The following is a 24,403-nucleotide window of genomic DNA, read 5'->3' as shown; positions in this document are numbered from 1 at the left end:
GAGAACTCCATCCGCAAACAAATTCAACTAATCCTAAGAAGACGTCTCCTAGGACTTGACAATGAAGACAAGTCTACTCCAGCGCGATCACCACAAGACACTTATCTCCATCTTTGGTTTTCAAACTTCCAGCCGATTTAAACGTACACAATTTCTTTTATTTTCCCACAATGTATTCTCCTTTGAAAAACAGCGCTCTCTCATGTTATAATTATAATGGTATCTCTTTAAAAAAAAAAAAAAGTCCAAACAGAGTAATTGAACGAGAAGAGGAACGAAACAACAGAGGATTCAACTAAACAGAGGAATGAATAACAGAACAAAGCTATGATACGTTCAGACGTAGCTACGTAGCTCTTGTCTTGTTTGGATCAGCCATCGGTATATAAACAAGAAAATTACTAATGATTTCGGTTCGGTTTATATGGTTTAAAAATTATGTAAACATAATTATTTTTTTTATTCAACCAACGTATATTACATTGGAATTGTAAGGTCTTGAGAAGAAAATTCTGATGCCTAGGTTCTGTTTGTTTTCAAACGTAATAAAATTTAATTTTAAACTTTTTTTAAAAAAAAGGAAGGTTTTTTAGTTATTTTTTTATGAATCAATCATATTTTTGAAAAAGAAAATATATTTTTTAAAAAAAAGATTAGTTTAAGTGTTACATTTTTTTGTTACGTGAAAACATATTGAACCTATAACACCAACTGACCGACCAAAGAAAATTCCAAGGACCAGATGCCCTAGGCTCGGTTTGTTTTCAAATGTATTAAAATTTAACATTTTAAACTAATATTTTAAAAGGAAAGAGTTTTTTTTTATTATTTATTTTTAATTTTTAATGAATTAATTATTATTTTAAAAAGAAAAGATTTTTTTAAAAAATGCTCAGTTTTAAGTGTTATTTTGAAAGTTTTAATTATTTTTAAAAAAATTGTGAATTAAAAAGTGATTTTAATTAAAATCATTATTTTGGAAAGAAAAGATGAAGTGGTAAGGAATACCTAGGTAGCGCCTAGACAGCAACCCATTGCCAAAGCCAGACTTCAAAGCCCACGGCCCGCCGTCCGTCTTGAAGTTCTTCTACTCTCGTGACGTCCACCCATCGCGTGACTCTAAAACACTCAGATTCAGCAAATTCACCCTTTTTGTTACCAATGGAAGCTTATTAGGAGAATCGAGAGAGCTGACGACGAAAGGCCGACGCTTTCTCGCCGGGAAAGCCTTCAACAGCAGCAACCATAAGCAAAAAGACGGACTTTTTAGGTTAAACGCTCTTGCAAGAATGCGTTGATGAGAGAATATGAGAGCAAAGAGATTAGGCTCTCAAAAATATTGCAACGGTCACTTTTTTTTAGCTTCTACCGTTTACAACAAGTCAAACTGTTTTTTGCTCATTAAATTTATTTCAAAAGGTGAGAGAGAGAGAGAGAACATCAACTCATTGCCCTGACTAACCTGACTCCATCAAGAGTTGTGTTTTCACAACCGCAATACTGATTTGATATTTGTAAGATTTTTGTAAAGAGAAAACGTAAAATATCGAATTAATTATTAATCAAACAACATAACTGGTTTTTTACACAGGACAATAATAATAAGAGAGAAAGATTACAGCTTCTACCCAAGTAAGTAACAGAAACTACAATTCATAAGACTGACGATTTTCGAAGAGAATTAATTTTTTTTTTTTCCAAACACATCAACTAATAATAATAATAAACACACACAACAGCAGAATAAATCAGAAGCAGAAGATGATAGATTAGTGTTGTTCTTTTGTCTCTTTGATCAGAGATGATGTTACATTTAGAGTAGCGACACCACTTTTTACTGCTGTGTAAGCAGTTTAGAACCTGGATAAGAGAACAATCTCACAGTGTTTACATAACTTAACTCCGCGAGTTCTTCCTTCTTCATGTTTGACAGGTTCGCAACATAATCTAGTACCTGTTCATCTCGGAAAAACAACATCAGACAAGTAATCTGTAATCTGATCAGCAGAAACAAGACAAAAAGTCAAGTGATAATATAACATACAGCAAGAATGTTTGCAGGCTCATTGAGAGTTGGTTTTGGATCCGAAGTACTCTCATCTGATTTTGGTAACCCGTCAGGTGAATCCGTCTCCAATAAGAACCTATCAGAAGGAATCTACACCAGACCCGGTCAAAAAGAAAATATATCAATACTTTCGTTATCCAGAAGTTGTCTTTGTTACAGAGGGAAAAAAAAAAAAAACAAACCGATTTCAGAGTCTTCTTTGCAATTTTCTCATCAATGTAAGTAAACCAGCCAGAAAAGGAGAAGTATGCACCAAGCTCAGCGAGTTTAGGAACAACTTCAGCTGAACCATTGAATGAATGAAGAATCACACCAGCAGGAAAAGGTCCCACGGATCTGCATGTATATATTTCGAGAAACTTAAGGCGACATATCGAAAAAAGAACATTATAGGCTTTCCCCTTCAATATATATGTAAATGCAACATGTAGATATGCATATACATACCTCATTATCTCTAGGAGATCATCAAATGCATCAATGCAATGAACTGCTACAGGTCTGTTCAGCTCTTTTGCAAGTTCAAGCTGCGGGCGAAACACGACTAGCTGGTCTGAGTAATCAATTCCTGCTGCTAAGGGACCTTTGTCCAACCCAATCTGTGAAAATGACATAAAATTTTATGGAGATATAACATATCATTTTGCGGTTTATACTTAATCTTAGACCAACAAAGTAAACATTTCAGAATTTAGGAAAACAATAGATGAATCAAGAGATAAGAGACTAACTTCTCCAACAGCAGCAGTAGGAGTGGTCTCAAATAACTTCTTCAATGTGTTAAACCAATGAGGGCTTCTATCAGCAATAAACCTGCAAACCAAAAACATAGAAAAAAAAAAGAAATAAGCTTTGATCTGAACCTTTCTGCATCAACTGAAAATCACCTGCATACAAAAATTCATACCAAGGATGAATTCCAAAGCAAGGAACAACAGAAGGATACGTCTCTCCCATCTCTATCACCAAGTCCCAATCTTTCTGGTTCCATACACAAAACCCGTTTAAAAATACGTACAGTATACAAGTGTGTAATAGTGACCAAATGATCAGGGAAATTTGGGAAAGTACCTCGGAGGTCCCATTGACTGCGAAATTGGTAACACCGACAGCTAAAGCTGCAGATATGAGCTGGGAGGCTTTGTCGATGACCCTCTTGTCTTGAAGGTGACAATGAGCATCAAACAACTTCATTTTCACCGTGATGTTCTTGGCTCTAATAGATCCCTGTGACTTCTTTCTTCTCTTTTGAGGTTCTTAAATAATCTGCAGAGACATATATATAATAGATGATTTATGTACTGTGTTTATAATAGCTTAACCCAAAAGATATGGTTTCATCATATGATTAACAAAAAAGAGTTGACTTTTGAGATAGTTTGAGGTTTAACAGACGCTACAAAACTCTGATCTGGATTTACTTGAACTTGAAGACTGAAATGACTAACCTTTGTGTTTGATAGATTAATTACAGTAAACAAATACTTTCCGTATTAACCTAACTTGTGTAAGACTAGATTAATTACAGTAAACAAATACTTTCGATTTGTATGAACTTTTTGGTATATGATTTAATAGAAGAATAAAGAGTTAAGCAAGAGTTACCACCAAACACATCGCCCTTCATCAGAAATATCCTTGACAGAGAACGAATCTGCGTCCAATTGTTTCTTGATCTGCGCAATGAAAACCTCATGAACAAACATTTCTTCAAGCTTAAACACAAGCAATCAGAGATGCCTCTAATGTGATTCATGTTTTACTCTAATGTGATCTTAGTTGGCTCATTGGCAACTCAATTTCAAGTATATATTTGATACATAAAGAAAACGTGGCAGCAATCATCAATTTTAAAGCTCTAATGCCAAAAAGAAAAAAAAGAAGATCATGAGTTATGATTCGTAACAATGTGGAAATAAAAAGTCTCACCTTTTTCTCCATGGATTACATAAGGGTCTGACCAATAGACACAGAATCATTTACTTGAGAAGCTCTAGTACTGAAAAGACGATGTTCAATCCCGGAAATCGCAAAAACGAGCTAAAACAATTCGAATCGCTAATGAGACAGGAAGCAAAGAAGAAGTAAAAGGGTCTAATCTTAGAACGGAACAGGAGTTGAAGGCTTGTCCTCTAGACTCTAATCGAGAAGAGTAACAATGTACGGACGAGAAGCAGACATGAAGTTCTTCGCCATTGCTGACAGGACTGACCCTGAGAGACTCTCAAAGAGATGATATTGTTTTTAAAGATTTGTTTTTTTTTTTGTTTGTTTGTGAAATTTGCTTTACCGGAAAAATAATAATAAAAATTTCTAAAAGTGATCACAGCCGTTGGATGGATCCCTTGTTGCTTCACCGCAACTCAAAGAAGCGTGGGTCATATCAAATCGCACCGCCTAACAAGGGCAAACCAACCCAAAGAAGGTTTCTTCTTCTGTCAATCTTTCTCTCCTCTCGAGTGTTGTTATTCCTATTCCCCCCATCTGTGTGAATTGCTACACAGAGAGAGAGAGGCGTGAGAGAAATGGCGAACAGTCACACCGATGACTTAGACGAGCTTCTCGATAGTAAGTTATCTCGAATTCTATGTAAATTGTGTTCCCTGCCCATATCTATTGACATAATTGTCTGAAAGGTTTTGTCTTTTAGGGTTTTTTATTGAGAATTTTGGGGGGTTTCTTTGTGGTTTTTTTTTGTCTCTCAGGTGCATTGGATGATTTCAAAGATCTCAATCTTTCTCAAAGGTTACTCTTTTTTATCCTACGTGTTTTCGCTTCAAAGTCTCAAACTTTTCATATTTTAGTATCGGTTCTGCAGATATGAACAGCTCTGTCTAGGTTGAGTTAGAGGCTTTTGATTCCCAAGTTATAGAATTCTTGGTTTTTATGAAATTTGAATCGTTTATGGGATGTGTTGTTGTAGAAATCAAAGGGAAGCCCAAGAGGAAGAGAAGAAGAAGAAGAAGAAGAAGGAAGAGACGAGTTCATTACCGAGTGGAGTTCAAGGTCTTGGAATGGGATTACCAGATATGAGAAGCAAGAAGAAAGGAAAGCAGAAAGTTTCAAAAGAGGATCATGTTGCAGAAGCTCTTGATAAGCTTAGGGAACAAACTAGGGAAACTGTCAAGGGATTGGAATCCATTTCTTCTTCTAAGCAGCAGCCAGCTTCTGATGATGATGGTATGGTATAGGATTTCCTCAAACAATTCGAGGATCTTGCTGGATCTAAGGTACATAATTATATACCCTCACTCTGTTACTTCTATCGAATTAGAACTTGAAACTGTAGTATTATATCTGTTGCAAACCGTCTTTACTTCACTACTACAAGTAGATTTCAGCAGAACAGTGTAACTTCTGTTTTGCTGGATAATGTTTTCAGCGCGGAACAGATGTGTGATTCTTCTTGTGCTCTATTTTAAAGGTTATGAGTTACCTGCAGTGAGTTAGAATGGTCGCTGATTGATAGATTTTGTTCTTTATGCTATGTTAAGGTTATATGGAGCTCATTATCTACTTGGTATCTGTGGCTTTGTTTGACGCTCCCTCTTGTTTTTTGCTTAGGACTTGGAATCAATAGTTGAAACAATGATGCAACAGCTATTGTCGAAAGATATCCTCCACGAACCAATGAAGGAGATCGGTGCAAGATATCCGAAATGGCTAAAAGATAATGAAGCCAGTCTAAGCGAAGAAGACTACAAGCGTTATTCACAACAGTACAAACTAATCGAAGAACTCAATGTGGTTTACGAGAATGAACCGAACAATTCAGCTAAGATAATGGAGATCATGCAGAAGATGCAAGAATGCGGACAACCCCCGAGTGATATAGTTAAAGAGATTGATCCCGGGTTTGATTTCGCAAGTCTAGGCCAAATGTGAGTTCCTATCCTCCGTTTCATATCTCTCATTTTCTCAATTGAGTTTATATCTCCCTGACCTGAAAAAAGAACCAATGTTATTCTTGTTTATTTTTACCCTCAGATCTCCAGAGATGCTGGAGTCCTCGCCAAATTGCTGTATAATGTGATTGGGACCAAACAGCTTTTAAGGATTATGTCGTTTATTCTCTAAGTGTAAAATTCAAAAGCTGTGTTTTAAATTATGATTGGAATTTCACACACACACACAAAAGAAAAAAAAGAAGTCTTTTATCTTATTTATTGTGCCTTTCCGATTAGTACAGCCAGTCACATGCTTGTGTTTAACTGTAGATGATATACAAAAATATCGGACTGGTGGAAGTTGTTGAATCATTTAAAGAGCTAGTTGAATGAATGGTGGTACTCTTTTCATATGTCACTCTTGTTAAAAAAATGTGCCAAAAAAGATTGAACGAAACATGCGTACTACTGTACTAGGATTAAACTGGAAGTCTAGTAGGATTAAACTGTGTGTACTGGGAAGTCTAGGATTAAACATGGGCCAAAAAAAATATAGGAAAAACACATATTTAAAAGATGTTGCTTCCAGTGTCCAAAAGATCTTAAATACCCAACCGTTAAGAAAAGAAATCTCATAACATTATATTGTACATATGAATGTGTGTGGTGAAGACTCAAGACAGTACGTCTCATGTGATTCCATATCTTCAAAGTCTCTCAAACTATGGACCATCAAGTGTCTTTGCCGACATCTTCCACCACCGGTCTCTCGTTCAAGGTGCATCGCCGGCAGCCGGAACTAATCACTCCGGCTAAACCAACGCCACGAGAGCTCAAGCCTCTCTCTGACATAGATGACCAACAAGGGCTAAGATTTCAAATCCCGGTTATATTTTTCTATAGACCTAATCTTACAACTGATCTCGATCCGGTCCAAGTGATAAAGAAAGCCCTAGCCGAGGCGCTGGTTTACTACTATCCGCTCGCTGGTAGGCTCCGGGAACTTTCAAACCGGAAACTCGCAGTGGACTGTACCGGTGAAGGCGTTTTGTTCATTGAAGCTGAAGCTAACGTGGCGCTTGCTGAGTTGGAGGAAGCTGATGCGCTTCTCCCTCCTTTCCCTTGCTTAGAAGAGCTTCTCTTTGACGTGGAAGGTTCGACCGATGTGATTAACACTCCATTACTTCTTTTCCAGGTAAACTATGTTAGGTTTTTTTTTTTTTTTTTTGACAAACTATGTTAGGTTATATTTTGTTTTTATTAAGATGGTTAGATTATATGAAAAGAGACTGGCATGCAGGTCACTCGCTTGAAATGCAGGGGATTTATATTTGCCCTCCGTTGCAACCACACCATGATCGATGCAGCCGGTCTCTCACTCTTTCTAAAATCACTATGCGAGTTGGCGTGTGGGCTTCATGCCCCCTCGGTCCCACCCGTATGGGATCGACATTTGTTGACTGTGAGTGCTTCCGAGGCGCGTGTGACCCATACGCACCGTGAGTACGATGATCAGGTGGAAATCAATGCGGTAGCGGCAAGAGAACCTTTGGTTAGCCGGTCTTTCTTCTTTAGGGTGGAAGAGATCTCCGCCATACGGGGACTCCTTCGGCATGATCTCCGAAACACCTCATTTGAAGCGTTGTCGTCGTTTTTATGGCGTTGTCGGACAATCGCGTTGAATCCTGACCCCAACACTGAGATGCGACTTACTTGCATCATCAACTCGCGTTCCAAGCTTAGTAACCCACCGCTATCGCCGGGTTACTATGGAAACGTGTTCGTCATTCCCCCGGCAATAGCGAGAGCAAGAGATCTTATGGATAAACCGCTTGAGTTTGCTTTGAGGTTGATACAAGAAACGAAGTCCAGCGTAACGGAGGACTACGTCCGCTCGGTAACAGCCCTAATGGCGACAAGAGGCCGGCCTATGTTTGTGTTGGCGGGGAACTACCTAATATCTGATTTACGACATTTTGATTTAGGAGAAGTTGATTTCGGGCCATGGGGTAAGCCCGTGTATGGTGGAACCGCTAAGGCCGGTATCACAGGTTTTCCGGGAGTGAGTTTCTACGTGCCGTTTGAAAATAAAAAAGGTGAGACAGGAACCGTTGTGGCGATTAGCTTGCCGCTACGGGCGATGGAGAGGTTCGTAACAGAGCTACATGGCGTGGTTAATGTGTTTAAGAGGTGAACCCAAAATCCTTAGGTGTGTAATGTCTTCTCTAGATCTAAGAGCTTAGTCGAGACGTTACGTTATCAGTAAAAGTATTGATCAGTTTAATCAATTATTGAATTAAAGACTAATGAAGTTTTAAAGGTTGAATACTTGCATAGTTGCATACCACAAAGGCATTATTTTTCATAACGGCTCCTATTGGTTTTGATCGTGGCACTCTGAAGAGCTTATATCTTTCTATGAGAGTCCCTCTCAATTGATTTGGGTTTTTGCTTGGATCTAAATACGCTCATGGAATAACGTGTGTAACTCTGTTGTTTATATCCACTTATTCAGTGTGTTGAACTCTTGATATACTGTATAACTCTTTCTTTACGATTTTATGATTATAGAATTTGTGGAATAAGTTTAACTTAACTTTTATTTATATTGCTTCTATGCTTTTCTTACACGAACGATTATACTTATAGTCTTACACACTCACTTTCTCTTACTCAAAGCTCTCTATTAACTACTTCCATTGGAATTACTTATCATTAACTTTTAGGTTTAAGCTCACCAGCAAAGACTACTTAACAACTCTCTTACACAGCCACCTTAAAGCAACATTTTAACTAAACTGGCATGACTTATTGCTAAAATAACAACAACATACGATTGTCAACAAAAAAAAAATAACAACAACATACTTAGCCAAATGGGCTTAAACTAAACCATAAAGATATTATTATGTTGGACCTAAATCAAACAATCCATTTCTTAACCAAAAGATATTATTATGTTCGGCCTAAATCAAACAATCCATTTCGTTCACCGACTCGCATTTCTCTTCTCGTCACCACAATTTCATTCTTTTCTTTTCCAGGTTTAAATGAATCTCAACACAATGGAATATATATCATGCGCCACGTGATAATAGACTGTCTAAACCAAATTATGGGGACATTGTTATCAACGAGTATAAACATGATTAAAATTTAAAATTAAATGAAAAAAAATAATGAAAAAACAAGCCATGTAATGTAGGATTTCTCTCCCAGGCACGAGTATCGAAACCCCTTTTCCCAACCAAAACTTCCGGCGCCGGCGAGGCTTTTGCCCGTCGGCGTCGGGATCTAATCGACCCAGCTCTTGCTCTGTTCATCTCTATTCCGATTAGTGTAACCCTTTTTAAGCTTTTTCTCTACTTTTTTCCCCTTTTAATCCTTTTTAAATCCCGAATAAAACTTGTCTTAGATCCATTCAAAGACCATTGCATGCCCCCACCGATCTATCACTCACCGGAGAACCTCTCTTCGCCAAACTCGGGCAGCCAACATATTCACCATTCATCATGTCATTTACTTGTGGAACTAGGATTTTCCCCAGTGGACCTAGTCTCCATAGTCGAACCAAACAGAGGCCAACGACGTTCCCTGCCGACCTTCCACCCACCGGAGATGCTCCTTGTAGCACAAATCTCTCTGCTTCTTTCGGGCAATCGTCATTTCCATGTATCAGTTTGGCAAACGGTTCTGAAGCTAGGATTATCTCCAGTGGACTTAGCTAGTAATGGCGAATCTTACTACGCTCACCGTAGGAAGCCGCCGATCTATCACTCACCGGAGAAACTCCTTGCACCGCAGACCTCTCCGCATCTCTCGGGCGGCCACCATCCTCACCATCACCGGCGGCTCTTCTTCCTGAAACTAGGGCTCTCCCTAGTGGACCTAGTATTCAGGATAGGACCATTAAGCCAAAAAAGGCCTAAGTTCTTCAACTTCCATCAAACCTGCAATAACAACAAGGTAAAGCCCAGTACCTCACAGTCCTTGTGTCTCCTTTGCCGAGTTCTGTCCAGTCTCCCGTTATCCGATGGTCAAAGACTCCATTGGAGAAAGGTAACACCAGTTCCGCTTTGGTCAGTCACACCTCTTGTATGGAACCTTGCTGCAGTTGTCTTTAGGGGTTTTCGGATTGAGTATCATCCTCTGCGATTCTATGGTCTATGTTTCTCAAACTGTGCTAGCAAAAGTGGTACATATGGTCTTGAACTCTTTAGGTTCAATGATAGTTATCAGTTAAGCTGGTTATATGATGATGATAAGCATCTCTTCTCTACCCTCCTCATCACCCGGATCCCATACCAACTAGCCCTTGATGCGTTTTATCGAAGTGATCTAATCCCTCTGCTTTGGATGTTAAAGCAACCTCCTCTCGACTACACAAATATAGTCTTCCGAGTCTGTGCTGTTTGGATACTGTGGGCAGTGCTTCTTGCCCCTATGGACTCCAAAGTATCGACTCTCTTCTCATCGTCTAAGCGTCGTTTGACCAAGACCAACCATTCGTCCTCTGGTTTATCCAAGGATGGTCTATCGATTTACCTTGACCTCACATGTGCCAATGGGCTCCCAAACTCATGGTTCATAGCTCTCTTGGATTTGCAATCAATGTATTTTACTTCTAATTTTATGGCATTGGGGAATGTTCTTTCTTGTATTATTTTGAACTTTGGAACTCTACCTTTTTGTACTTGTATTTGTGTCCTTGAATGAATGAAAACAAAAGGTTTGACAAAAAAAGCAAGCCAAGATGTAAATGAAAGTGTTAAGCTCAGGATTCATTACACGATTGAAAGAAAACAAAACTAGAAAGCAGCAACGTATACGCTACAGTTTACATTGTTGTCAGTCGTCAATTCCCTTTCCACTCCCATTCGAGTACTTTTCTTTCTTTGGGATAATATCTAGTTAATCAAACTCAGGACAAAATACAAAAATAGTGACAGTAAAATCGATCCTTTTTTTCCCTTTTGAAAAGGTCAGAGGATACGAAGCAGTGTGTACGCACATACACTATTTTGAGATTTATATCAAGCTTTTAATTTGCATCTATTCTTAGGTTATTATTTGATCAATCTATTTTAATTTATTTTTTATCTTTGTACCCAAATTAATGATTCAACCAAAATATGAACTGTTGTCTTGTCTTCTTTATTTTTATGATTATACAAAGTGTGGTTTCTTCTATATAATTATAGTTTTTCTTTGATCAATTTTTGAACGTCAAAAAATTATTACAAATGAGAAGTTGATATCAAGATAGTAGGGTGATTTTATGAAGTGTTCTATTTTTTTGCTAAATATGATTCAACTTATAGATAAATAAAGTGTTTTATGTTTTTATAAATATTTTGTAGGATGTTTAGTATATTTATGAAGAGATTTTTGCTGTTATAGTTTGACACCGGTTAAAAAATATGTATACGTTGAATATGCCAAGAGAAAAAGTATGTCTTTGATTAAAAGAAAAAAGAAAAAAGTAAATTTCACCTTGTATTTTCCCGATTTCTGTTTGATACACCACAACTAGGCAGGCAGGTTGGGTGGACAAAACTTACAAGTGTACAAAGACATGCACGATAAAGTCATGCGATCACATCAATGGTGTAAGATTATGTGAAGAAAAAATATAATGCGAACAAAAGAGTTTTCGTTAACTCTATATATATATATATCTTTAGAAATCAGACCTATTTCTCACATACCTTTAATTATTGAAACACTATAGCTTTAATTTGAAGCAAGAGGGAGCAACGTACGATGGAGATCATCACTATCATATTCCTCATCACCTCCTCTCTCACCTTCTCCATCTTCCTCAAACGCATCTTCTTCTCACCAACCCACAAACTCCCACCGGGGCCGCCTCGTTATCCGGTCGTCGGAAACATCACCTGGCTTAAGAAAAACAGCTTCTCCGATTTCCAAGGCGTTCTCCGTGACTTAGCCTCACGTCACGGTCCAATCATAACACTCCACGTAGGCTCCAAACCTTCCATATGGGTCACCGACAGATCACTCGCTCACCAAGCCCTTGTCCAAAACGGCGCCGTTTTCTCCGACCGTCCTCTGGCTCTCCCCACCACCAAAGTCATCACCAGCAACCAACACGACATCCACTCCTCCGTATACGGCTCTCTCTGGAGAACCCTCCGCCGGAACCTCACCTCAGAAATCCTCCAGCCGTCGCGCGTGAAGGCACACGCGCCCTCGAGGAAGTGGTCACTCGAGATTCTCGTTGATCTGTTCGAAACAGAGCAGAGAGAGAAAGGGCATGTCTCCGATGCTTTAGACCACCTCCGTCACGCTATGTTTTATTTGTTGGCTCTGATGTGTTTCGGCGAGAAGCTGAGAAGAGAAGAGATCAGAGAGATCGAAGAAGCTCAGTACACTATGCTTATGAGCTACACCAAGTTCAGCGTACTCAACATCTTCCCAAGCGTAACCAAGTTCTTGCTCCGGGGAAAGTGGAAAGAGTTCTTAGAACTACGGAAGTCTCAGGAGGACGTCATACTCCGATACGTGAACGCGAGGAGCAAAGAAAACACCGGAGATGTTCTCTGTTACGTCGATACGCTACTGAATCTAGAGATTCCGACGGATGAGGGAGAAGAAGGAGAGAAGAAGAAGAGGAAGCTGAGTGAATCGGAGGTCGTGAGTCTATGCTCGGAGTTTCTAAACGCAGCTACGGATCCCACGGCAACGGAGATGCAGTGGATTATGGCGATCATGGTGAAGTATCCAGAGATACAGAGTAAGGTATACGAGGAAATGAAGAGTGTGTTGGCCGGAGAAGCAGATGATCGAGAAGAGATCAAAGAAGAGGATTTAGGGAAGATGAGTTATCTCAAAGCTGTGATCTTGGAGTGTTTAAGAAGATACCCTCCTGGTCACTACTTGTCTTACCATAAGGTCACACACGACACCGTTTTGGGTGGATTCCTCGTACCACGCCAAGGTAAAACATTATTACTAAATTATAAGAAGAATATATCATCCGTATGCACTAACTTATTTGGAATGATGAACATATATAGTAAATTTGGGAAATTAGTATAGTATAATAAGAGACTAAAGAAGAGTAACAGACGATTTTAGGTTAGTCACTATTTTGAAACATCATCATTTAAGTTTTTAAAGATGATATGGTTGTAGAAACTCTTAAATGTAATATAATACCCTATTTGGTCCAATCATCGGTACGTAATTAATTTTGTGTGGGAGTAGGTACAATAAACTTCATGGTAGGAGAAATGGGTCATATTTGTGGATCATCATCATTTAAGTTTTTTAGAGATGATATGGTTGTAGAAACTCTTATATGTAACAAATACCCCATTTGGTCCAACATGTAATTAATTTTTCGTGTGGGAGTAGGTACAATAAACTTCATGGTAGGAGAAATGGGTCGGGACCCGAAGATATGGGAGGATCCTCTAACGTTCAAGCCCGAAAGATTTCTAGAGAACGGGGAAGCATATGATTTCGATATGACCGGAACTCGCGAGATCAAGATGATGCCGTTTGGAGCGGGACGAAGGATGTGTCCCGGTTACGCCCTTTCGTTGCTTCACCTAGAATACTATGTGGCCAACTTGGTTTGGAAATTCGAGTGGAAATGTGTGGAAGGTGAAGAAGTTGATATGTCCGAGAAGCAACAGTTCATCACAATGGTCATGAAAAACCCTTTCAAGGCTAATATCTATCCTAGGAAGAGAAAGTGATGTTGTATTTATCACAAAAAGAAAAAAAAAAAGCTTAATGGGCTTATTTGTCTTATGTATGTTGTTAAAACATATTGGGCCTTTAATGGGCTTTGATATAAATATATCAAATAGTTGTTCCGATTGTCATGGCGGAGTAGTAGTAGAACAGTTTATGCAAACAGAAGGAACCCTAAAAATTCGAAATTTACGGGAGAGAATGGAGGAATCGAAGCAGCAGCAGCAGCTACATGAACAACAACGACAGCTCCTTGTTCAAATGCAGCAACAACAACAACTGCAACAGCGTCAACAACAGCTCTTTCTGATGCAGCATTTGCAGAAACAGCAGCAGCAACAGGTGACGATGTCGAGGTTTCCGATGAACATCGACCCTCATCTCCGTCCTCCCGGGTTAATCCAGAACCGACCCGTTAACCCGTTTCTTCAGAACGCTAACCCTACCCCTAATTTGATTCAACAAGGCAATAACTTTCATCAACTCCAACAGCAGCAGATGATGATGATGCAGCAACAGCAGCAACAACAACAACAGCAGAAATTGATGCGTCCTTCGAATCAATCGGAGATGCAATTCGCTTACCAGGACGCTTGGCGTGTCTGCCATCCCGATTTCAAGCGACCTTTCGCTTCTCTCGAAGACGCTTGTGAAAGGTTCGTCTAATTCCAGAATTGAAATTCATTTATGGGTTCTTGAAAATTTTTAGTGATTTTTTGAGTTATTGATCTCTCTGTTTGTTGTCTTTAGCTTTAAAGATTCTGTAGAGGAATATCCCAATTAGTTTTTGTGGATCTGACTTGTCATCTTTTTTCATAAAGGCCAATGCTTTATTAATGGAGTTCTTCACCCTTTTTATTTTCTTGGGATTGCAGAAAATTTTCTATTTTTAATACCCTGTGGCTATGTGATATTTGTGTCTGTTGATCTATATAGCTTTGGTGGGTCTGCATTAGGTCTTCTGGTTCTCATTGCTGCATTATAATATGATATGTTTATTATTATTCTCTTGCTTAGTATAATGTGGAATCATCTTGATTGATGGTTTTATCTTTTATGAGGTTTGTTACATCTTCAGGGTTATTCTGAGTCTAGTTTACAATATCTCTCTCTTTGTTTATTTACCCATCTCTATGCAGATTGCTACCTTATCACGTCGTAGCAGATTACGAAGCAGAGGAAGAGGAGGCTAAGATCCTTGAATCAGACCCAACAAGCAAGAAGCTACCTCTCTGTCAGCTATGGGATAACAACATTGCAGCCAAATTTGCAGAATTCAAGGCTACGTTTGAGGAACAAGCCCAAGCTTTCAACAGAATAACTCAGAAGAGAAACGATGGAGAAGCCAGAGCTGAGGAAAGGCTGATGATTGAACATCTTCTGCTGCAGGACGAGAGAAAAGCATGTATTGAGCTGAAATCGGAACTGGATAGGGAGATGAAGGAACAGGAGGCGAGGTTAAGAATGGCGGCTATGTCACAGGCGAGGGCAGCAGAGTCGCAACAATCTCATGCGGAGATGATGGCTCGCAACCCGTTGAGAGCTAATGCGATTGGGAACCATGGAGAACAGGGGCGTAACATGAACCCTAATGAGATGATGATGCTGATGAACGGATGGGGGAATAACAATATCAATAGTAACAGCCAGAAAGAGGAGAAGGAACCGTTGGAAGAAGATTTCTTGAATGATGAAGAAAATGAAAATGGTGAACAGGAGAACTGGCGAAGGAGTGGGCACTTTGATTTGAATATTCGGTAAAAGGGGGATAGAACCAATAATTTTTCTTTTTTTTTTTGTTTGTTTAGTGGTCCAAAGACTCAGTTTGATGATGTAGTTAAAACTTGAATGGTAGGAGTGAATAAGGTGAAATAAAAATAACAATGAACAAGTGTTTTTTTTAGGTGGACTAATTAATTCCGGCGTAACTAATGCTAGTATGGTTCCTTACCTCTCGCGTTAGCTGAGACAAACGGTGGTTGATGATCCATTGGAATTAAAAGTAACAAAATAATGTAAACCACAAAAGCAAAAACAGGCAAATTTAGACACAAGTTACAATCAAATGACTAAAAATGGGAAAGCATGCACCATGTGACTCCCTGAACACATCAACGAATATCATTTTCTTCGTAGCTGCGACTGGGACCATACAATACAACAATCCCCACAACTTTGTTTTTTTTTTTAAATATTCCAAAAGGATCTTTTACGAATTTCCAAAAATTATTCGAAAAACCTTAATTATTATGCATGCTGATGTGTATATTATATTGACCTGCTGATGGATATATGACATAAATTTATGTTGTGGACGTTTCGTAGGCTATGTCTTCCTCTACGTGGCACATGAAAGGTAGCTCATGTGTCCGCCTCAGTGACTTTGAGCCGTAGTTTTATCTCAATGAAATAATGCTTAACTAACTACAAACAAATTTGTTTAGTTTATTATAATATGACAAATAATTATGATCGCCAAAAACTTTAGCATTTGGTAAATAAAAGAGTAATGGTTGAATCATAACATGTAATTTGGTTACTATACTTGTCTTGTAGACCGATACAAATAATGAATTATCTAATGATGCTCGAGTTAGAATCTCTTAATACTGAACGCAGTATGACACCTGACAGTATCTACTGAAAACATACATAGGATTCCTGCTTCCATGTATTGTCGAACTTTAAATTTCTGTCATACCATCCTGGCTTCAATTTTAATCTGTTACGGTGTAGAACGTGCGTATGATCTATCAAATTATGGATGAACTTATTCCGTGACTTTAAATACATGAGTAGGAATTAGAACTATCCATTAGTAGGAAATGGATTAAAGAAGAATAGGATTCTCTTAGTAATCTATCAAATTTTAAATTGTTTCTACTATTGTCATTAGAAAAATCTCATATGTCAATTGTTTAGTCCGGTCAAACAACAATTGTAAAAATAAATATATATCCTCCACAAAAGGAAATACAAACTTTGAAAAAGACATACATATTGATTGAGTACCATTAACTTAACACGCATTTGGTTCCGTTTCGGTTTAAGAACAAAGAAGTCGTAAGCAAGAATATGACGATATTCCACTTAATAAACAATTAAGTCGTAATCGTAATCGTATAGAAGGATTAAGACTATGACAGTGTTATTAAAAGAAAGTTTTATACTTCAGTACAACCTAAAAGTAAAGTTTCACTAGCAAAACTACTTAACAGATCAATTTATATATAAAAAAATAGATAATTTCACAACCAATAGGCTGTTAATGACTCAATTTTTATTAAAAAACGAGTAAAAAATTTTGGAGTTAGAAAAAAGAAAAAAAGAAAGAGAGAAGAACAGATGCCAAACTATGGTGGCATGCTCTGATTCTTATCTCTTAAACACACTTCACAGGTCACTTCTCTAATTGGACCTCTCTATTTCTGACTCTCCCTCGTGTTTATTACATATTGTTCCTCTCAGAATCTCCCTTTCTTTCCACAAAATTGTCTCTAACCAAATCACAAAAAAATGACCCACAAATTCATTATATTTTTTTCTTTTATTTCAAATCCCCATTAATAAAAAACCTTACCAACCCATGAAGTAAAGTAAACTCCTTTCTTCTACTTATATCTAAACTCATCTCTTTTGTCTCTTTTTTTTCTGTTTGTTTCAAGTTTCAACTATATCATCATCATCATCATCAGTCTCTCTTTTAACTCAATCGATCACAAGAAAGTAGCTAGTAAAAAAAGATGAAGAGAGGACATGGCGAAACGTGGGACCCACCACCATCTTCTCGTTGTTCCGGTGAAGGTCCTTCAATGGTGGATAAGAAGATGGCTGCTGCTGATGACAACAGCAACAACATGGACGATGAGCTTCTTGCTGTTCTTGGCTACAAGGTTCGATCTTCTGAGATGGCTGAAGTTGCACAGAAGCTTGAGCAGCTCGAGATGGTGCTTTCTAATGACGATGTAGGCAGCTCTACTCTCTTGAACGACACTGTTCATTACAACCCATCTGATCTCTCTAACTGGGTCGAGAGCATGCTCTCCGAACTTAACAACCCGGCTTCTTCGGATCTTGACCCGACGACCGGAGGTTGTGTGGATAGATCCGAATACGATCTCAGAGCAATTCCGGGTCTCTCTGCGTTTCCAAAGCAGGAAGAAGAAGTCTTTGACGAAGAAGCTAGCAGCAAGAGGATCCGACTCGACGGGTGAGTCAACTCGTCCCATGGTGCTCGTTGACTCTCAAGAGACCGGGGTTAGACTCGTCCACGCGCTAGTGGCGTGCGGTGAGGCGATTCAGCAGGAGAATCTCACCTTAGCCGACGCGCTAGTGAAACGCGTGGGAACACTCGCTGCTTCTCAAGCCGGAGCTATGGGAAAAGTCGCTACTTATTTCGCCCAAGCCTTGGCTCGCCGTATCTACCGTGGCTACACCGCGGACACGGACGTCTCATTCGAAGAGGTTCTTCAGATGCACTTCTACGAGTCTTGCCCTTACCTAAAATTCGCTCACTTTACGGCGAACCAAGCCATACTCGAAGCTGTGGCGATGTCGCGTAGAGTACACGTCATCGATTTAGGGCTTAACCAAGGGATGCAATGGCCTGCTTTGATGCAAGCTTTAGCTCTCCGACCCGGCGGACCTCCGTTGTTTCGTCTCACCGGAGTCGGACCACCGCAGAAGGAGAATTCGGATTCGCTTCAACAGTTAGGTTGGAGATTAGCTCAGTTCGCTCAGAACCTAGGCGTCGAGTTCGAATTCAAAGGCTTAGCCGCTGAGAGTTTATCGGATCTTGAACCCGAGATGTTCGAAACCCGACCCGAATCTGAAACCTTAGTGGTTAATTCTGTTTTTGAGCTCCACCGGTTATTAGCCCGATCCGGTTCAATCGAAAAGCTTCTCGGTACGGTTAAGGCAGTTAAACCGAGTATCGTAACGGTGGTTGAGCAAGAAGCGAACCACAACGGAGTCGTCTTCCTGGACAGGTTCAACGAAGCGCTTCATTACTACTCGAGCCTTTTCGACTCGCTCGAGGATAGCTACAGCTTGCCGAGTCAAGACCGAGCTATGTCAGAGGTGTATTTAGGGAGACAGATACTCAACGTCGTTGCGGCGGAAGGAACCGATCGGGTCGAGCGACACGAGACGTTACCGCAGTGGAGGAACCGGATGAAGACCGGTGGATTTGACCCGGTTCATCTCGGATCTAGCGGGTTTAAACAAGCGAGCATACTCTTATCGGTTTTTGCTGCGGGAGATGGATACAGAGTTGAAGAAAAAGATGGTTGCCTTATGCTTGGGTGGCAGACGAGACCACTCATCACAACCTCGGCTTGGAAACTCGCCGGAGCGGCGGAGTCGCGGCGGTAGAGAGATGATGAAACCGGGAACAATAATAAATGTTTTTAAAGATTTAGGGAAAGAGACCGTGACCTTTAGTTATGTTTTTTTTTTACTTTTTAACCCCGAAGTTTTTGTGTGTTTAACTGTTTTGTCTAAAAGTTCACAACTTTTATCTTTTTGGACCTTGTGCGTATCTTTGAGAGTTAATAAGAAGAGAATGAGTAAAAATCTTTGTATCGTAGCTCGAGCTTATAGTAGTTTTCAATAAATGGAAGGATAACGATTCTGTATGTTTTTTTTTTAGTTTACTACTTCATTCAATATTAAATAGTAAATGATTGTGTGATATTTTCAATTTTGGACAGTTTCGTTGATAACATGGGTAGAGTGAACGTGAGCGTCTCTGAAAAAGGCGGATCCAAAACGTACTTTCAGTTTCAAGGACTGATGTCAGTTTTTTTTTTGTTTTTTTTTTAATAAGATTTTCTTCAATTTTGTTTTTGTTTTTGATACATTAAAAGAACAGACAGATTGTTCGATTCTTCTCTCCCTATTTACTTTTAGTATGGGTTTGATGAGGTAAGATGGATGTGCAGTTGTTATTGGCGTACGTAATCAACTTTTAAAGACATGGGAGGTGAAAAGTACTAATGAGATCATAAGCCTCAAAACTCAATGGTCTTCTGCAAAAGAGTCGGTGGATCCAAATTTTGGATGATTATTCTATACATATGATCTTGAAAACATGTTTTTTTCCCCCTAGAAAAAGAAGGAGCTTTGAAGTCTAAACTCCAGTAAAAAAAGAATTAGTTATGAAAACATATATGAAGTTAATTCTGAAATTCAATCTAGAAGGATAGTCAAAAATATATCTTCTTTCGTGTGGGTATTTTGGTCGGATAAGTTCGGTTTATTATATAATGAACACTCCAATGCCATTATGATATCAATGAAACTTTTTAAAAGTAAAAGCGTCTGTATATATAGTAGTAATGTACACACAAAATGACTTAAGATTACAGAAAGCTTTTTATTATGAACACTTATGAGTAAAAAAAAAAAGAAAAAAAAACCAGTCACTAAGAACCAAAACGCCGGCAACTGGACTGGCATATATCAATCTTCACCACCCTTATCCGGTCAAACCACAGTAAATACTTAGAAATAAACCTCGGGATTGCGGTTTTGGGGATCACAGGTTTAAGGACGGACAAGAGTAGAAGCACGTTCTTGTAGATGTCTCAAGCTTTTTTCCATGCTAACTTGCACCATTTCAGCTAGCATCTTCTTTGCTTTACCGGATTGATCATCCCCGTCTATATGAGAGATTAAGCTTGACACTATGTTTTCTATTGTATCAGGTTGAACCTCTGATCTAGGGCTTTCCGAGTCCCTAAGCAAACACAGAAGTCTTTGAGCTTTAGTCCGAGATTTCGATGTCCCTTGAACCGTTAGCTCAAGCAGTCCCGGTATCACACCTTCTCTAAGAATTGGCTCTCTGTATTTACTTCTATCGCTTTGGCACAGCGTTAAAAGCACGCCAACCGCGTGCTCCCGTGCTTGTAATGACCCGTTTTCAAGAACTTCCACGACCGCTAAAACTCCACCTTCGTTAGAAATTAACCCTGATCTCGGCTCCTCGCCAGAAACCATCAAGGATTCTATCAGGGAACAACATTTCTCAGATGTTTTCGATGACATTTTACTTGATTTGAGAAGATTTAGTATCGGTGAGAGTGGTTTAGTGGATAGGATCATGCTTAGGTTATCGGGGAGCGTAGAGAGGTTGGAAAGGGCCATTACTGCATCAGCTTTGGCTTGTGGGCTTCCATGTTTAATGACATTGACTAATAAAGGAATCACGCCATTAGCTCCAATGATGGGTTTGTTGTTTACTGACGCGGAGAGAGTGAGCAAAGATGCAGAAGCATACTCTTGAAGTGTTGGACTATTTGATTGTAAAAAGTTGATGATTGGCTCTAAAGCACCAGCTTCAATTATACTGACTTTATTCCTGAAGATTAGAAAAATCAACAACAAAAACTCAGAATAATAGTCTCAGAGGAGAATAGTCTTGAAGACAATGACACATACATATGTTTCTTAGCAAATAGGCAAAAATCAATCTTTCTTTCTCTAAGACTTTACTCTGCATTCAATATAAAAAGTCATATGAATTGTAACAAAGGGAAATAGAGTTGTAGCCACCAACCTAACCTCTTAGGAAAACCAAGCCGACCTAATTAATTAATGTTTATAAGACATCAAAATTTAAAGTAGGAAAGATATTTAATGAAAACTTTATATGAGAGGAAAAGTGAAGGAAAAAGAAAGGCTTGGGGTCTAGTATCTTTACTTTGCTTGCTCCTTCTCTCCTCTCCTCTCCACTAGATGGATCCCATTAATAAAAAGAAAGCGATGATCTCAGAGTTTAGACCAAATAAGAAATTCACTACAAAGTCGTTTGCGTATAAACTAAGGAAGATTCAGTAGTTATACACCAAAAAAACTCAAGTCTGGTAAAGCAGGGTCCTACAGATGCAGAAAGAGCTAATAAATTAAGCTGTGCAAACTTAATTCATACCTGCCCCAAAGCACAGAGTTAGTTAACTTCAGGTGATTTCCACCTTAAAAAAACTTAAATCATCCTCTGTTTTTCTAGTTTGACACAAATTTAAAGGCCTTCTTGGATCAAAATCTTTGAGATGCGTCGAGATTGGTCTGTTATTGTCCTCTCTTTCTATAGAAGCAAGCAAAAGAACGTGGAATTTGCGGCGGGTATAGGTAGAGAAAGAAAGATTCTTGTTCTAGTGTTATCTTACAACTTGATTCTTTGCTTTGCTATTGGAATGTCAAGACTAAGGGTAAAAAAAGAAAAAGAAAAGGTAACATGACTCATAGCTTTTTTGTGTAGAAATAGATCAATCAAAATTGCCATATACAAGTAGAGAAACCAATCAAACCTCACCAAACATGAACGATTAAACAAAAGAAAAAAGAAAATAAGTCAGAATTCTCCAGAAAACCGCATAAACCAAAGAATAAATATTAAAGTAAGGAATAAAGAAGAGTATCTATCTATCCTTGTAGTAGTATACTGTGACGAACCCCTAGGCAAAATTTTGAATTCCCCCAGTAACAATAAAAAAAAAAAAAAAAAACCTTCAAAAGGAAGCAAAAAAAAAGGAAACAAAAGAGGAAAAAAAAAAGGTTGAAGAAACATAGAGTATACTCCAAGCAAAACAAAAAAAGCAATAGCCAACAAAAGTTGATTGATCCACCCAATCTGATTTTTAAACCATACAAAAAAATAAAGATCGCTACGGTCGAGATTATCCATTACGCCATATCTAATCTAATCATGAACTTACACGAAACAGACCAAAAAGGAATTTTGTATAATCTCATGTTAACCTAACTAACTAATTCCAAGCTAAGAAGAAATCACTATCAGATCAGTTATACGAAGAAAACAGAACAAATTTTAAATTGGGGAAGAAGAAGAAGAAGAAACGTACTTCTCGTCTTTGACGGCGAGGTTAAGGAGAGCAAGTAGAGCAGCCTCGTGGTGAGATTCAGGCGAATCAAACCGGAGCATCGAAACGAGAGGCTCCACGGCTTGGGAAAAGTGTCGGCGGCACCTGTGAGACGTCTTTGTTAGCCGACGGATCTCTCTTGCTGCATACAGCCTCGAATCTGAATCCTCGGATCTGATTAAACTGAGAACTCTCTGGATTGAAGCGGAAGAAGAAGAAGAAACCGAAACCGACGACGAAGAAGAAACCGCCGCCGCGGTGTGGTGGTGGTGGTGGAGCAATTCGTGGTCTACATCTCCGCCACGTGGCGAATCGCAATCGAGGCTCGCGTCGATTGATGAAACGGAGGAAGAGGAAGAAGAAGCCACGGTGGAGATTAGGCTGTTTGTTTCTCCGGCGAGGTCCATTTCACGAGAAAGAAGGAAAGAAATAAAGATCTGCTGAGAGAGAGAGAGAGAGAGAGAGACGTATGAGTAAAGGACGTTGGCCAACGGTTACATAGTACGTGTATATTTATACTACACACGAGTGGCAATATACACATATTTGTTTATATATATATTTTTCAGTCAAATATTTTATTTAGGGAAACTACTTTATCATATTTTTATATTATTTTATAAAACAAATTGTGTAGGAAAACAATAAATCCAAATTCATAGGAGAAAATTGGGTTGAAGACCTTTTTTTTTTTTTTTTGGCTAAAGGATGGCTTCTATTTCTCTAGTTTTTTTTTAACTTTTAGTTGTAAAAAGATATTTTTTTTTTGGGAACAATGAATGATGTAGATGGCTCAAAGCTATTTGTGAGATTTTATTCGATTATTAAAGTAATATGTGTTTGGTCCTCAATGTTGAGATCAATTGGTACCAACCATTCTTTATTTCTTTTGTTATAAGGTCTTTATCTTATCTGTAGCTATATCTAGAAACGATATGTTTTTGCGAATGGCTAAAAGTATTATAAAGATAAAGAGCCAACATCAAACTTAAGATGTTTAATTGATCTGTGACTGTGTAAGAGAGGTATCTATAGATATTTAGAACTATATATTATCAAACTTCGCACAATTCATATGGTAAAATTTATTAAAATCTCAGAGTTAGCAAGTTCTAAATATAATTCTACTTTTTTTTATTTTTATTTATTTATGGAAATGACTATATTTGGGTTTATGTATTCATGCTTAATCATCTCTAATGGTCTCAGTCAATAGACTTATAATTATGTACTAGAGAACCAAAGATCTCGAGCATTTAAAAAGTAACCATGCCAAAATCCGCAAAAAGACATAAACTAAAGAATGGACAATTCTTCAATACATCGTTACAATCCGTTTGAAGAATAATCCAAGACCTTTCCACTCCATGAAAATAAGACATAAAAGAAAAAAACATACTTAATCAAATGATTGTCATTACAAAACAAATTAAACATGATTAAATCTCACATGCACCATATTGTCAGTTAAGCTTAGAAAATCTTGGCGACGTCTTTCATAAGACCACGATTGGCACTTGCGAAATCAGAAAATTCGTCGTACGAGATGTATCCATCACCATCGGTATCGATCTCGGCCATCATACGCTTAATGTCCTCGTGTGTGACCGAGCCAAGGTTCTTAAGAGCATCTCCAAGCTCGGCCGCAGAGATTTTTCCATCCCCGTTAGCATCAAATTTCTTGAAAATACGGTCATGCTCAGCTTTTTCCGTTGCGTCAGCCATTGTTTGTAGTTTTTTTTTGTTCTTTTGGTCGGAAAGATCAGATGAAACCTTAAGTGTTATATAAAGAGATTTGAATGTGACTAAGCTGAGGCTATGCTTTAAATTAGGCGATTTAA

At 38.6% G+C, this 24,403-nt stretch overlaps 9 protein-coding genes and 1 pseudogene across 13 annotated transcripts; 7 read left to right on the top strand and 3 right to left on the bottom strand.

Moving 5' to 3' along the window:
• Positions 1-1,520: 1,520 nt before the first annotated feature.
• Positions 1,521-4,454, bottom strand: LOC104763974 (uncharacterized). 3 transcript variants are annotated; one of them, XR_015591069.1, is made up of 9 exons: positions 3,998-4,344; positions 3,674-3,744; positions 3,140-3,334; positions 2,976-3,049; positions 2,800-2,881; positions 2,516-2,667; positions 2,322-2,404; positions 2,045-2,158; positions 1,521-1,954 (listed from the first exon to the last, which is right to left on the bottom strand). XR_015591069.1 is itself a non-coding variant. In XM_010487389.3 (9 exons), the coding sequence occupies exons 3-9, from the start codon at positions 3,260-3,262 to the stop codon at positions 1,835-1,837; spliced, it is 819 nt and encodes a 272-aa protein (XP_010485691.1). In that variant the 5' UTR covers positions 3,263-3,334; positions 3,674-3,744; positions 3,998-4,454; the 3' UTR covers positions 1,521-1,834. The 3 variants fall into 3 exon arrangements, 2 of the variants coding, with proteins under 2 accessions (XP_010485691.1, XP_087358070.1); XM_010487389.3 differs by having other exon boundaries at positions 2,251-2,404; positions 3,998-4,454; XM_087501944.1 differs by having other exon boundaries at positions 2,251-2,667; positions 3,998-4,342.
• Positions 4,444-6,230, top strand: LOC104763973 (peroxisome biogenesis protein 19-1). The gene is given in 5 exon segments (XM_010487388.3): positions 4,444-4,636; positions 4,774-4,813; positions 4,992-5,298; positions 5,633-5,949; positions 6,056-6,230. Coding segments are annotated over 5 exon segments (753 nt in total). The 5' UTR covers positions 4,444-4,593; the 3' UTR covers positions 6,102-6,230.
• A 332-nt stretch (positions 6,231-6,562) lies between these two features.
• On the top strand, positions 6,563-8,283 carry LOC104767313 ((Z)-3-hexen-1-ol acetyltransferase). Of its 2 annotated transcripts, none has more exons than XM_087502964.1 (2): positions 6,563-7,120; positions 7,256-8,283. In XM_087502964.1, the coding sequence occupies exons 1-2, from the start codon at positions 6,680-6,682 to the stop codon at positions 8,147-8,149; spliced, it is 1,335 nt and encodes a 444-aa protein (XP_087359090.1). In that variant the 5' UTR covers positions 6,563-6,679; the 3' UTR covers positions 8,150-8,283. The 2 variants fall into 2 exon arrangements, with proteins under 2 accessions (XP_087359090.1, XP_010489657.1); XM_010491355.2 differs by having other exon boundaries at positions 6,563-7,150.
• A 1,107-nt stretch (positions 8,284-9,390) lies between these two features.
• Positions 9,391-10,671, top strand: LOC147920045 (uncharacterized). The gene has a single exon (XM_087503106.1). It carries the CDS (start codon positions 9,391-9,393, stop codon positions 10,669-10,671), a length of 1,281 nt encoding a protein of 426 aa, XP_087359232.1.
• Positions 10,672-11,659: 988 nt separating this feature from the next.
• LOC104763972 (cytochrome P450 89A9) lies at positions 11,660-13,805 on the top strand. 2 transcript variants are annotated; one of them, XM_010487386.3, is made up of 2 exons: positions 11,660-12,916; positions 13,336-13,805. In XM_010487386.3, the coding sequence occupies exons 1-2, from the start codon at positions 11,719-11,721 to the stop codon at positions 13,680-13,682; spliced, it is 1,545 nt and encodes a 514-aa protein (XP_010485688.2). In that variant the 5' UTR covers positions 11,660-11,718; the 3' UTR covers positions 13,683-13,805. The 2 variants fall into 2 exon arrangements, with proteins under 2 accessions (XP_010485688.2, XP_010485689.2); XM_010487387.3 differs by having other exon boundaries at positions 11,719-12,916; positions 13,186-13,375.
• On the top strand, positions 13,720-15,593 carry LOC104763971 (uncharacterized). Its single transcript, XM_010487385.3, has 2 exons — positions 13,720-14,336; positions 14,820-15,593. The coding sequence occupies exons 1-2, from the start codon at positions 13,720-13,722 to the stop codon at positions 15,439-15,441; spliced, it is 1,239 nt and encodes a 412-aa protein (XP_010485687.2). The 3' UTR covers positions 15,442-15,593.
• Positions 15,594-17,423: 1,830 nt separating this feature from the next.
• On the top strand, positions 17,424-17,894 carry LOC147920044 (DELLA protein RGL2 pseudogene; annotated as a pseudogene).
• A 13-nt stretch (positions 17,895-17,907) lies between these two features.
• LOC104763970 (DELLA protein RGL2) lies at positions 17,908-19,316 on the top strand. The gene has a single exon (XM_087501943.1). The coding sequence runs from the start codon at positions 17,908-17,910 to the stop codon at positions 19,051-19,053; it is 1,146 nt and encodes a 381-aa protein (XP_087358069.1). The 3' UTR covers positions 19,054-19,316.
• Positions 19,317-19,982: 666 nt separating this feature from the next.
• Positions 19,983-23,265, bottom strand: LOC104763969 (U-box domain-containing protein 9). The gene is made up of 2 exons (XM_010487383.3): positions 22,545-23,265; positions 19,983-21,040 (listed from the first exon to the last, which is right to left on the bottom strand). The coding sequence occupies exons 1-2, from the start codon at positions 22,967-22,969 to the stop codon at positions 20,227-20,229; spliced, it is 1,239 nt and encodes a 412-aa protein (XP_010485685.1). The 5' UTR covers positions 22,970-23,265; the 3' UTR covers positions 19,983-20,226.
• A 575-nt stretch (positions 23,266-23,840) lies between these two features.
• On the bottom strand, positions 23,841-24,356 carry LOC104763968 (putative calcium-binding protein CML28). Its single transcript, XM_010487382.3, has one exon. The coding sequence runs from the start codon at positions 24,285-24,287 to the stop codon at positions 24,036-24,038; it is 252 nt and encodes an 83-aa protein (XP_010485684.1). The 5' UTR covers positions 24,288-24,356; the 3' UTR covers positions 23,841-24,035.
• Positions 24,357-24,403: the final 47 nt, after the last annotated feature.

The sequence above is a fragment of the Camelina sativa genome, chromosome 19 (genome assembly GCF_030686135.1).
Source record: "Camelina sativa cultivar CO46 ecotype springtype chromosome 19, ASM3068613v1".
NCBI lineage: Eukaryota > Viridiplantae > Streptophyta > Magnoliopsida > Brassicales > Brassicaceae > Camelina > Camelina sativa.
The sequence above is the reverse complement of the archived record's forward strand: the minus strand, read 5'-3'. Positions and strand labels throughout refer to the sequence as shown.

Coding starts and splice junctions, on each gene's coding strand:
- LOC104767313 (XM_010491355.2), top strand. CDS start 6,680: ATGGACCATCAAGTGTCTTTGCCGACATCTTCCACCACCGGTCTCTCG. Junction 7,151..7,255: donor CTCCATTACTTCTTTTCCAG/GTAAACTATGTT, acceptor ACTGGCATGCAG/GTCACTCGCTTGAAATGCAG.
- LOC104763969 (XM_010487383.3), bottom strand. CDS start 22,969: ATGGACCTCGCCGGAGAAACAAACAGCCTAATCTCCACCGTGGCTTCT. Junction 21,041..22,544: donor CTCGCCGTCAAAGACGAGAA/GTACGTTTCTTC, acceptor TCTAATCTTCAG/GAATAAAGTCAGTATAATTG.
- LOC104763971 (XM_010487385.3), top strand. CDS start 13,720: ATGGGCTTATTTGTCTTATGTATGTTGTTAAAACATATTGGGCCTTTA. Junction 14,337..14,819: donor CTCGAAGACGCTTGTGAAAG/GTTCGTCTAATT, acceptor ATCTCTATGCAG/ATTGCTACCTTATCACGTCG.
- LOC104763972 (XM_010487386.3), top strand. CDS start 11,719: ATGGAGATCATCACTATCATATTCCTCATCACCTCCTCTCTCACCTTC. Junction 12,917..13,335: donor ATTCCTCGTACCACGCCAAG/GTAAAACATTAT, acceptor GTGTGGGAGTAG/GTACAATAAACTTCATGGTA.
- LOC104763974 (XM_087501944.1), bottom strand. CDS start 3,262: ATGAAGTTGTTTGATGCTCATTGTCACCTTCAAGACAAGAGGGTCATC. Junction 3,050..3,139: donor CAGTCAATGGGACCTCCGAG/GTACTTTCCCAA, acceptor GTATGGAACCAG/AAAGATTGGGACTTGGTGAT. Junction 2,159..2,250: donor CAAAGAAGACTCTGAAATCG/GTTTGTTTTTTT, acceptor GGTCTGGTGTAG/ATTCCTTCTGATAGGTTCTT.
- LOC104763968 (XM_010487382.3), bottom strand. CDS start 24,287: ATGGCTGACGCAACGGAAAAAGCTGAGCATGACCGTATTTTCAAGAAA.
- LOC104763970 (XM_087501943.1), top strand. CDS start 17,908: ATGGTGCTCGTTGACTCTCAAGAGACCGGGGTTAGACTCGTCCACGCG.
- LOC147920045 (XM_087503106.1), top strand. CDS start 9,391: ATGCCCCCACCGATCTATCACTCACCGGAGAACCTCTCTTCGCCAAAC.